The sequence below is a fragment of the Trifolium pratense genome, linkage group LG6, assembly GCF_020283565.1.
Source record: "Trifolium pratense cultivar HEN17-A07 linkage group LG6, ARS_RC_1.1, whole genome shotgun sequence".
Lineage (NCBI taxonomy): Eukaryota > Viridiplantae > Streptophyta > Magnoliopsida > Fabales > Fabaceae > Trifolium > Trifolium pratense.
This window is the reverse complement of record NC_060064.1, coordinates 19,615,785-19,629,054: the sequence shown is the minus strand read 5'-3', so window position 1 is coordinate 19,629,054 and position 13,270 is coordinate 19,615,785. Positions and strand designations below refer to the sequence as shown.

At 30.5% G+C, this 13,270-nt stretch overlaps 1 protein-coding gene across 1 annotated transcript; it reads left to right on the top strand.

Moving 5' to 3' along the window:
- Nucleotides 1-2,997: 2,997 nt before the first annotated feature.
- Nucleotides 2,998-6,758, top strand: LOC123893217 (cationic peroxidase 1-like). Its single transcript, XM_045943153.1, has 4 exons — nucleotides 2,998-3,293; nucleotides 4,386-4,577; nucleotides 4,764-4,929; nucleotides 6,213-6,758. The coding sequence occupies exons 1-4, from the start codon at nucleotides 3,087-3,089 to the stop codon at nucleotides 6,596-6,598; spliced, it is 951 nt and encodes a 316-aa protein (XP_045799109.1). The 5' UTR covers nucleotides 2,998-3,086; the 3' UTR covers nucleotides 6,599-6,758.
- Nucleotides 6,759-13,270: the final 6,512 nt, after the last annotated feature.

The window sequence follows — 13,270 nt, the reverse complement described above, 5'->3', positions numbered from 1 at the left end:
GTATCGTTTATTCCTATTTCGGCAAAACCAGCTGTATAATTATTCTGTGTGTATATATATATATAGTACAACAGTATTAATGTGACATCTTTAAAAAAAAAATTACTTGGAAAATGGTGTATTCTCTCTCTAGTCTTGGAAAGGGATTTCGGTATTACATACATGCTTAAGAAAAAGACTTCCACTTCCTTGGGATTTTGTCACTTGCTCTAAACAATGGGTTCAATTTTATATCTTGCCTCTTTTCTTAGGAAAAAGAGTTCCATTAACCCTTATATTATTCTTCTCTTCATTGTCTTATTGAGGAAATATATATAAAAAAAATAAAAATTCCCTTAAATTTTATCAGAAAATATCTTTTTATTTGTAACACTTTGGTCTTTTATTTTTTTTATTTCTAACATTTAGGTCCTTTATTTTTTATAAATAATTAAGATAAAAGACCAAAGTGTTACAAAAAAGGACTAAAAATATTACAAATAAAAAATATACAGGATCAAAGTGTTACAAAATAAAAAATAAAGGATGAAAATATTACAAAAAATAAAATAAAGAACCAAAATAATAAAAAAAATAAAAAATAAAAGACCAACGGTGTAATTTTGGAATCTGTCAAAAATATGTTTTAACAGTTTTAATACTTAACCTTCTATTTTATCTTTCATGCAACAACACTTTCTTACTGTTTTGGATAATGTTACCTAGGAGGTTGGTGATGGTTTATCAATTAGTTTTTAAATAACAAGTGGATCTCTGCTTCCATTGTTGAATTAAAGTGCCATATATATATATATATATATATATATATATATATATATATATATATATATATATATCATTTAGATTATTTGCCATTTTATAAATAAATTCTATTTTAATAATTTGGGAAAAAAAGTTAATTAATTCCATAAAAAATATATGACTAAACTTTTTTTTTTTTTGCTATATCATATAAGTGCGAACAAGGGCGGATCCACGTAAAACTGACGCGGGTGCAGAGAAGATAGTAACATTTTTTTGTTTTCACCATGAGTTTGTATTTTAATAATTTGGGTAAAAAAATTTAATTAATTCCATAAAAAATATATGACTAAACTTTTTTTTTTTGCTATATCATATAAAGTACGTACAAGGGCGGATCCACGTAAAACTGACGCGGGTGCAGAGAAGATGGTAACATTTTTTTGTTTTCACCATGAGTTTAATCTGATTTTTAGGTCAGTTCTGACATCAAGTGGTTTAAGCCCCTCTCAATCGCAGTTACGGGGATCGAACCATATGTGATCCTCCTTACCAAATTCAGCGTCAATCACCACTAAATTAACTAACAATTAATAAGACGGTAACACTTTTATACTAATGTCCTTATAAGCAAATGTTATAGTAATTCATAACGTAATTAATAATTTAGGTGAAAAATAATTCAAGTATCGAGAGTTTGGTTAATTTGTAAGATTTTGCAACTTTGGTGTGAGGATTTCATATATAAACCCATTTTTTGGCCGATAATAGGGTTTATAGTCGATTTTTGGGTTTCTTGGTCGATTTTTCGTTTTTCGGTCGATTTTAGGGTTTATAGTCGATTTTTTGGTTTTTTTGCAGATTTTAGGTTTTTCGGCCGATTTGTTGGGTTTAGGGTCGATTTTTGGGGTTTAGGGCCGATTTTTTGGGTTTAGAGTTTATAGTCGATTTTAGGGCTTTTGGCCGATTTTGGGGTTTATAGCAGATTTCAGGATTTTGGGTCGATTTTAGGTTTTCGGCCGAGTTTTTTGGGTTTAGGGACGATTTTAGATTCTTCAGCCGATTTTTTGGATGTTGGCCGATTTTGGGTTTTCGGTCGATTTTTGGTTTTTCGGCCAATTTTTTGGGTTTTCAGCCGATTTTAGGGTTTATTGATTTTTGGAATTTTGGCCGATTTTAGGTTTTTCTGCCAATTTTTCGGGTTGCCGGCCGATTTTAGGGTTTATAGTCGATTTTTTGGATTTTGGCCGATTTTAGGTTTTCGGCCGATTTTTTGGGTTTTCGGTCGATTTTTGGTTTTTCGGCCGATTTTTTGGGTTTTCAGCCGATTTTTGGGTTTATAGTCGATTTTTGAGCTTTTGACCGATTTTAGGTATTTTCTGCCAAATTTTTGGATTTTCGGCCGATTTAGCGTATATCATCGTTTTTAGGTTTTTCGGCTAATTTTAGGTTTTACGATCAATTAGTAATTTTTAAAAGTTTATAGAGAAGAAGAAATTTCAAATTATTTGGTTTTAGGTGTCATTTTGAAATTCTCTATATTTAACTTGGACAAAATACTTCATAAATTTCCATCATTTTGAAAATTCTTCAAATTTTCATCCAAACAGTGGAATTCACCTCAAATCATTTGAATTCCCTCAAAACATTATTTTACCTCAAAAGTCTTTAGTGGTTGTCTATAAATATTCTATCAGCATTTCTTGAATTTTAAGGATTATCCTAATCATGTTGAGTTCTCGAAATTCAACTCACATAAATTTGTGTTATCAACAAAAAAATATTAGAAATTATTTTATGCAATTATTTATTTAGTGGTTTAAATAAATAGTAAAATAAGAAGAAAAAAATTTAGGCACTAAAAATTGGTATCTTAAATAGTTTTATTAAATATAATAATTATTGTTAATGAAATTAAAAAATTTGCACCCTTGATCCAGGGTCTGCCACCGAGTACCAATTTTCTATCGTTATTTAATATTAACTACTTTATAAGTTTAAATCTTTTACCACTTAAAGCAATCCATCATTCATATATATATATATATATGTATGTATGTATGTATGTATGTATGTATGTATGATTAAACTTAATGATTATGCTGATATACAACTATGATGTCACTTCCTCCTTTTCAATAATCAAACATACTAGTATTTTTTTAATCCCTTGTGGCTAAATATTGACAAGAGAATAAAACAAATTAATCTAAGGCAAACTCTCATATATAAATACGTGACACATCTCAAGACCTTAATCACAAGCATAACTATAAGCCTCTCATTTCTTTGCATTCTCTTAGTATATAATTTTTCCTTTTTTAAGTATAAAATACAATTATACCATGATTCTTCCAATCACCAAAGTTCATTTTTTCTTACTCTTTTGCTTTCTTGGCACAATTTCAGCTCAATTATCCCTTAACTTTTATATCAACTTATGTCCTCTTGTGCTTCCAACCATTAAAACAGAAATAATTGCTGCTGTGGCCAATGAGCCTCGCATGGGGGCTTCTTTGCTTCGTCTTCATTTCCATGATTGTTTTGTTCAAGCAAGTCAACTTTTACTTTAATTCTTCTTCAAAAAACATTTACTTTAATTTGTTCTTCTAATTTTCTCTTTTTGCACCATAAATAAATTTTGAGACTTGATCTAACCCATTTGCATATTAATTTGTTTGCATACACATTAAATTTAGATATATATGATACACTTCATTATAAGCACTGGAGTTATATTTTCCTAAAACATGCATGCATGTGTAATGATGTAATATACTAATCTATGAAGCACAGACACTGACATAATTAAGTGTAATCATAAGTGTCGACCTCGTATCGGTGATCGACACCGACATGTGTCAAACACTGAATACGACTAATCTGATGAGTGTTTGTGTTTCATAGATACTAATATATATGCTCTAATATACCACCAAAAGAAATTGTGTCTAGAGTTTATCAGCTTAATAACTCACCATAAAAATTAAATTTTGCTATATATATACAAATTGATTATTCTCATATATAGTTAACATTTACTTATATTTTTAAAAAGTTTGTTATGAGTTTGCTTGAAATTATTTTTTTAACTTTTTAAATTGTGGTCGAGTGTTTGAAATTATTTAATTAAGTAACAAATAGTTATGAAACTTAGTAATAAAAGAATATAAACCAATGTTTCAACTTAGTTTTGAAATTATCTATTTAATAAACATAACTTTAATGTAAGGTTTATAAAATTCAATGATCAATAAAATAGCACATAAATCAACTTTGAAACAAATATATGTTTGTTTGTGGAAAAGTCCACTTTTAGCCATTATTATTTAGTGCCAATATTGAATAATTTGTTTAAAATGTTTTATTTAAGATATTGTGTAGGGTACGTGTGAATTCTTATTTTAAATTATTAGATTAGATAAATTACTCAATCATTGTTTGATATGTGTGTATTAGTCCTGCATACACACACAAATTATTCTATTATATATTGAGAAAAAAAAAACTCGACAAATAATCATGCTTACTTAATTTCTTTAGATGAAAATATTTTTTCTTAATCCGAAAGTGATAAAAATGACAACTAAAAATTATTATCTTTAATTTATTTTGCTCATACATATTAATTTTGATATATCCAGGGATGTGATGCATCAGTACTATTGGACGATACATCAAGTTTCACAGGTGAAAAATCAGCAGGTGCAAATGCTAATTCGCTGAGAGGCTTTGATGTAATAGACAGAATAAAGTCTAAAGTAGAAAGGTTATGCCCCAATACCGTCTCTTGTGCTGATATTCTTGCTGTAGCAGCAAGAGACTCAGTTGTTGCCGTAAGTAACATTATTTCTATAAGATCGTAAAAAATCGTCAACATCATTAATTTATAATTGAATTTACGTATAATCTATCAATTATGAAATTTCGGACTATAATTCAAATTTCGCGTTGTATAAGCAGAAGGTTTAACCATATGCCTAGCCGCAATATTTAATATATTGAACATATATATTTTTCAGCTTGGTGGACCTAGTTGGGGTGTTCCATTGGGCAGAAGAGATTCAACAACAGCAAGTTTAAGTTCAGCTAACTCAGATTTGCCAGGTCCCTCTTCTGATGTAAGTGACCTTGCTAATGCTTTCTCCAAAAAAGGTTTTTCAGTTAGAGAGGTGGTTGCTCTTTCAGGTACTTAGCTAAATATATTGATGCACAGTATTTATCAAACATTTTTTTTTATATATTAATTTTATCATGAACTAATTATCTTAAAGGTTTATGCATGACAAGTAAAACATTACATGACACTTTAAGTGAAACATTACTCTTGAAGTTGAAGGAAGTTTGTCAAGAGAGTTCTAAAATTAAGAAATTCACAAAAACATATCTAAAATTTTAAATATGTTTTAGTGAATTGGATAACATATTAGGTTTTTCCTTTTGATGTAAATTGGATATCCTCCGCATTGTTGCATGTTTAAACTCGGGATTGAACTTGAGATCTTTATAATTAAAATAGAAAATGCATGTGATATTTCATTTAAAGATATACTAACATTTTAGATTTTAACTAAGAAATATAATTAAGGACTAATTTGACATCATAATGAAAAAAATTATTTAAGAGAAATTTGATTTTGAGCAATATTCAACCTTCAACTTTAGAAACCAATTTGAAATTTTTTTTCTTAAAAAAAATTGAAGATATGAAATAGTTTTGTCAATTTCCCAATTTCAAAACTGACCCTACACCCTACAATTTCAAGATAATTTAAGGATTTGCTCTTATCTTCTTCTATTATTATATTTTTAAATGTCAAAACGGACTTTATATATTTTTAAAATCTAACACACTCCTTTTAAAAAAAAAAATCATCTACACTTACATCATGAACAATGCAAATGTTGGTCTATCATGTTTTTGGATTGAATTTTTTTTTTCTTTGTACTGAAATTAATTTTTTATTAATTACTAATATATTGAAGGAATTAATGAATTAACGGTAAAAAAAAATAAAAATCAAACTCTACCCACTCAAATATAATTATTGAAATTTAGTTTTTTTTTTGACAAATTAGTGAAAGAGTTTAGTGACATAAGCAGACAGAGTAAAAAAAAATTACACACTCAACCGATAAGAATGTTTCAATCTTCCTTGTTATATCAAGAAAGTGGGGTGACATGGCGGAAAACATGGTTGTGATTAGTTGAGTGTGTAAAGTTTATTTACTCTGTGTCTATATCCATTTTAGACTTTTAGTTAAATTTAGATCTTTTCAAAAAATACGAATTTTAATTTATCTATCTAGCAGAGTTCTGAATTATCAATGTCTTTTTTCCGAAAAATTAAATAGTCAAGACCAACAAAATCTCTACCACTCAATATACATGTCCATGATCAATTGTTTCATATACTCAATTTTATAATTACCTACATGTACTCAATTTTTTCAATTGAAAAATATTTTAGGATCACACACAATTGGTCAAGCTAGCTGTAGATTCTTCAGAAACAGGATTTACAACGAGAACAACATAGATTCATCTTTTGCAACATCATTACAATCAAATTGTCCAAGATCAGGTGGTGATTTAAATTTGTCACCACTTGACACAACCACTCCAAACACATTTGACAATGTTTATTACAAGAACTTGCAAAATCAAAAGGGTCTCTTTCACTCTGATCAAGTGCTTTTTGATGATGGATCCACAAAGGCACAAGTTAATTCTTATGTTACCAACCCTTTAAGTTTTCGAGCTGATTTTGCTAATGCAATGGTTAAAATGGGGAATCTTAGTCCACTTACTGGGTCTAATGGTCAGATTAGAAAAATCTGTGGGAGAATCAACTAAGATTTTGGACCTTTTAGTATTGTATAAGTAAAAGTACAATACAAGGTTATGGATTATTCTATATATTGTAATCATAAATCTCTCATTAAACTTAATTAATGTAAATCGATATATCAATATATCAATCAATAATAATGTTGGTACCTATTTAATTGTCAAACCTTCTTGGTGTGTGGAATATTAAACAGGATGTTTTCTCTTCCCACCCCCGCGAATCTTTTATTCTCTTGAATTTCCAATTTTGCCCTTGAAAAAAAAATTCAGTTTCTAAAAACCGAAATTTACTCTGAATTTGCACTAGTAAAAATTCGGTTTCTGCGAACCGAATTTTTCTGTAAGGGCAAAATTGGAATATTAAGGGCATAAAAGATTCACAGGAGGTGGGGAGAAAAAACATCATTAAACAGGGCATAATCATAAACTCAGGCCCAAGTAATATAAAAGTCAGGCCCAAGTGTTGGGCTTAAACATTTTTAGTAAAGGAGAGCTAAACTAAAAACTAATAATAAGTTATCATGAAAAGAGGTTTAATACTTCAGAGTTTCATATGGAAGTAAAAAATAAATTGATTAAGAATTATTCTGATTATAATGTGAATTTAGATTGTTCTGAATCAAAACGATTCGTTCTTAAATGAAAGCTCATGAACCATTTGAATTCAATCACCTGTTTACTAGATGATTCGTCCATAATCGACACTAGAATAATAGGATTTATTGTTGTGAGGGGAATGACATGGAATTTTTTGTGGAGAATTTAAGTTTTTTTTTTAAAAAAATTTGTGGAGAATTGAAGTTAAAGGTTTCATAAGTTAACAATTTTCTTTCATTTCTTACTTTTTGCAATATTCTATAATTGAGTTTTTTACCATAAGAGCTTTCTAATAGACTTCATAGTCTATGCTCTTTTCCTCGTTTGCTTCTTATGCTTGGCAATCTAGAACTAGAACTTAAACTTTGAAACCTTAAATGAAACATTTTGTCCTATAAAACATGATTGAGTTTATCGGCACCCTTTCATCAATAAGTCATAATTGATCTTGTGTTGTGATGATCCTTGAGCAAAATATTATATATTGTAAGTGAAAAAAAATATGTGAATGAAAGTCGTTATAAGACAACCACTCGAACTAAGAAATATAACCCGACTCGAAGGTTATTAACAAATTTACCAATTTTTTTAAGTTAAAGGTTTGATAATTTACCAATTTTTTTTTCATTTCTTACTTTTTGCAATCTATAATTGAGTTTTTGATCATAAGAGCATGCAAATAGAATTCATATTCTATTCTTTGCTCGTTTGTATCATTCTTATGCTTGGAAATCTAAAACTTAAACTTTGAGAGACCATAAATGAATTTTTTTTGTCCTATGAAGCATGGTTGAGTTTATCAGTACCCTTTCATCTAAGTCCTAATTGATCTTGTGTGGTGAATGTGAAAACAAAAACATGTGAATGAAAGTCGGTAAAAGGCAACCACTCGAACTAAGAAGGACAACCCGACTCGTAGGCTATTTATCCCAAAAGATGGTTGATCCCCAAACGAATAGAAAAGAAGAAGAATGAAAAGGCAACCGCTAGTATCAAATGAGAAAATCTCAAAAATGGTTGAACCTTATGAGTGAAATGTATGAATCTAGCTCATAGTCATGAAAGGGCCAAATCTATATAAAGTGTGCCCTTAAAGGTGTGGTCATAGTATCATACAAGATTAAGCTTATGGGACACTGATCAGCTATGAAGGAAACTTGAGATGTGCTAAACCTCTTTGAGAAGGTTGTGAGAAGTAAGAAGTAAAATAAATCTTAAGCTTCTAACTTGGGACCTTCTTGATGATTTCATGATTTTGACTATTGCCTAATCCTCATTCTTGTACTTGATTTGATTAATATATGGCCTAGATACTCTTTGAACTTCTCTTAAAAAACGTAGTAATAAAGACATCTTTTTAAGGGAATGAGGAGTAAGTAATAGCCTTAAAACATCTTTTTACCAAAGACAATTTAATAATTATAGAGAAGTGCTAGTGTCACACTCTCTAACACACCCTTATAACACACTCCAATCATAATTAACCACATCACCTATTTTTATTATCCATTTAACTGGGAACCGGTTTCTCTTACAGGTTGTAATTATTTATTTTATATTTTTAATTAATAATTATTTAAACTTTTCATCTTCTTTATTCAACCTCCTCCACCACCACCGTTTCTTCACTCTCTGGGAACTTCTACTATGTTCAAGTCAATCTTTTACCTAAATTATTAAACACAATTTGAAAGCTTCTGCACACACAAAATTATAGAAACAATATCACTCGCAAAAATGAGTGGAATATCTTTCCCAAATTCTCAATGAAATCTAAACAATCCACCAAAGTAATGTTATATAAATTTTAATTAAAACACAAAAAGAATGCCACAATCGATGATCCTATGCTTCAATTAGTTCAATTGGTTTAAAATCCATTTAAAAAGTAGAGAAGACAATTTAGATCTGGGAGGAAAAAAACACAAAGATTGATGTGCGACAGAACAGATCGGAACTCCCGACAAAACGGTGTGGCTCACATCGATGGCAACAGGAACAGAACGATGCGGCTAACGGAACAGAGCTAACAACAGAGATGGTCGCCGCTAACAGAGCACGACAGAACAGATCGGAACTCTCGACAAAATGATGGGAATTAATGGAAATGACAACAAGAGCTTGCAACAGGGTAATTAGTAGCCGATAATTGAAGTGCTAGATGAATCAGATAGGAAAAATCATGGAGCTTGTTGCGGTCATGGAAATTGCGATGTCAAAGAGACAAAGATAAATTATAAAAAAAAAAATTACAAAAAGGTTTATCTGTTTTAACCTGCACATCCGGTTAACAAGTAAAAGAAATAAAAAAATTGCTGACTTGGCTTTCCATGTGTGGGTGTATTTATGGGAGTGTGTTAAAGGGTGTGACCCTAGCACTCCTCATAATTGTAACATCCAAAAAATACATATTAATTACACTACTAACTTTTCTTAATGCGTGAAAATAGAAATAAGGCTTATAATAAGGGAATGAGGAGTAAGTAATAGCCTTAAAAGTAAAATCCTAATTGTCTATACTAGCAATGTGGAATCTCTTGATTGGTCATTTCTTTTCATAGGAATTTGTTTCAAGCTCAACAAGAATAGAGTACAAGTTTTGTTTTCATCTTCAAGCAAAGGAAGGAATGTTAAGCTCAAAACTCTTTTTTTTTCTTCTTCATTCTCTCTCTCATTTACACCGCGAGTAACTTTATCAACAATGTAGATCTAAAGGCATAAGTATTCTAATTACTTTAATTTTATCACATTATTTATAGGTATGAGTAGAGCTGGGTATACGGACTAAGGTCCGCGGGCCGACCCGTTTAACCCGCAGTCCGCACGGACTTAAGACCAATTTTTTTTGGCCCGTTTACATTTTTGCCCGTGTGGGTTGGACCGTTAAAACCGCGGGTTATGCGGGTTAAATCCGCGGGTTCGCGGGTTAGCCCGTGGCCCGCCTGCTTTTTTTTATATAATTAATTACAAAATTTGTCAGATATATAAATAACTTGGTCCATGTCCAAATTCAACTTTTTTAACAAAAAAAAAAAGACTTAGTCTAAACCCTAATTATAAAAAGCAACAACACACTTCAATTTTAATCAAGTAGACAACAACACAAAACATCAGGTTTCACTATCTTTTACTTTGTCTTAGCTGTATATACATTTGCTAGTATTTAAAAGATACATGTCCAAATGGGTAGTTATTTTTCTTGGGGGTATTTTCCGCTATTATATTTTGAATAATTTGATTACCTTGATGTGACTTAGTTAAATTTAATCTGTTAATCTTTTTATGTTTTTTTGGGTACATGTAGAAAGTTTTTCTCACTAAAATGGACAGTAAAAAAATGACGATAAGAATCAGTTGAACTTGATTTTAGTTGCATTACTTACAAAGAGAAGATAGATAAACTCAATGATATCACAAACTTTATTTATTTTTATTTGTTAGTTACAATTTATATGTTATAACATAAAATTATTAATAATATATTTTTCGCTTAACTATACATTTGGTCCCTTACGTTTATTTTAGGTTTCAATTTGGTCCCTTACGTTTAAAAAGTATCAATTTGGTCCCTTACGTTTATTTTAGGTTTCAAGTTAGTCCTTTCCGTCAATTTTGTCACATGTGGCAGTCAATTTGCATACGTGGACTGACACGTGGCACTTTGACACGCTGACACGTGTACTGTTCAAACGGTGTTAGTGACAAAACTAACGGAAAGGACTAACTTGAAACCTAAAATAAACGTAAGGGACCAAATTGATACTTTTTAAACGTAAGGGACCAAATTGAAACCTAAAATAAACGTAAGGGACCAAATGTGTAGTTAAGCCTATATTTTTTTAAGCTTTCATTATATCAATATTTTACTAATTTAGTTTTTTTTTGAAAAAAATGATTTTTTTTTGTAATAGTCCGCGGGTTAACCGTTTAACCCGCGGGCTTATGCGGACCGGACTTGGGCTTAATATTATAACTCGTTTATATTTGCCGACGGGCTTGCTCGCCCCGTTTAATATGCGGGTTTATGCGGGGCGGGTTAAACGGGGCGGGCTAGCCCGCATACCCAGCTCTAGGTATGAGTATGTTATTTATGCTATTAAATGTAATTTCTCTACCAACTGAGTTAAACTTACGGATGATTAATGTGTCTATTTTATATATAGTTAATGTATATGGTTAATTTTGATTTTTCATATTCTTTTTTATTTCATAAATAGACCAAATGACGAGTCATTGAAAACTCATACACTCGAAGCAGATGGACCGGAATTCAAACATCGATCATACATCTAACCTAACAATTTTTGCATTTTTACCGGTTGATCTAGAATTTGTGAACTTAATTTTGCATATTCTAAAACACTTAGTGGTATTAATTAGGAGTTTATTTATATTAAAAAAAATGAACGATAAATATATGAAATAATTTGGAAATTTATATTTACGGATAATTTTTTGTTAAATTATTTAGTATCACTCTTCTATGTAAGTGTTAGAAATAATATAAAATCATTGATATCCTAACAGCTTAAGCTTTTGGGATAATCAATTATTTGACACAGTATCAGAGTTTCTATGACTAAGTGGTCTAGAGTTTGATCCCTGCTCCCCTCACTTTCTAATTTTAAAAAAAAATGGAATTTAAGCATGTGGTAGGTGGGTCTATGCATTATCCACGCTTCAAGCCCAAGTTGGTTCTTGCGTGAGGGGGCGTGTTAGAAATAATATAAAATCATTGATATGACTTTATCCTAAGAGTTTAAGCTTTTGGGATAATCGGTTATTTGACAGAAAGTTATTTATAATGTTGAAGACCGCAATCAGAGTAAGGATAAGCACGGGAAAAGATTTGTTGCAGATTTTCTTCAATTTAAACCGCCTTCTCATCGCGCCATGTTGGATCTCATCGTAGGTATGATAGCTTGCGTTGTTTATTACGTTTTTGCCCTTTTTTGATGTTTTTTCCACTTTTCTTGTTTCTAGGCCGAGTAACTTCACTTTTCTAGGTATTTGATTGTTTTTGGGCTTCAATTGCTATTAAAACTACCCTAAATTACTACTAAAAAATCATATAATTGACTATCATCAACAAGTCGTTGAAAACTCATACACACGAAGCGGATGGACCGGAGTTCAAACATCAATCATGCATCCGACCTAACAATTTTTGCATATTTACCGGTTGATCTAGAATTTGTGGACTTAATTTTGCATATTCTAAAACACTTAGTAGTAGTATTAATTAGGAGTTTATTTATATTAAAAAAATGAACGATAATTATATGAAATAATTTGGAAATGAATTTATATTTAGGGATAATTTTTTTGTTAAATGGGTGCCTATTATTTGGTATCACTCTTCTAGGAAAGTGTTAGAAATAATATAAAATCATTGATATGACTATATCCTAATAATTTAAACTTTTGGGATAATCGATTATTTGACAAAAAGTTATTTATAATGTTGAAGACCGCAATCTCAGAGTAAGGATAAGCACGGGAGAAAAGGTTAATTGTTGGACTCTTGCTAATTGTGAATCGTTGCTAGTTGTTTTGTTGTATTTCAAATGTATTTTGAAAAATTATTAGATGCTTGATTTATTACACGAGTGTTATTCAAAGATTGATCACAAGCTTCTTGCTTCCACAGTTGCAATTCACATGGTAGTTGAAGCCAGCACTTGACATTGCACAAAGTCCACTTAGTGGTAGTCACTAAGATCTTGCTTTAGCTACTAAGAGTAGAATCAATGTGACATGAGACTATAAAAGTGGGAATTTTTTTCCTTGGACAGCTTAGTACAACTATAATTTGCTAACTACATCATTGATTAAGGGCCTGCAAGTGCAACAAGATGATTAATATTTTAGCCCAAGTATTTTTTTTGTTTATTACTATAGTTTATTTACAAAGTTCCTACCGTCATTTAGTAGTGACTAATTTCCGTCGGAGAATTTATCGGGTACGTGAGGTGAATTCTCCCTTTTCAACCAAATTTTCTCCATTTACAAGAGTCATAGATCAAATTTAACTACTTACTTAAGGCGCTCAAAACTATTGTGGCACTGTTGTGGCAAGTG

Excerpts from the sequence above, each read along its gene's own strand:
- LOC123893217 (XM_045943153.1), top strand. The coding sequence starts at position 3,087 with ATGATTCTTCCAATCACCAAAGTTCATTTTTTCTTACTCTTTTGCTTT. Across the intron at positions 3,294-4,385 it reads TCCATGATTGTTTTGTTCAA|GGATGTGATGCATCAGTACT; the intron begins GCAAGTCAACTT and ends TGATATATCCAG. Across the intron at positions 4,930-6,212 it reads AGAGGTGGTTGCTCTTTCAG|GATCACACACAATTGGTCAA; the intron begins GTACTTAGCTAA and ends AAAATATTTTAG.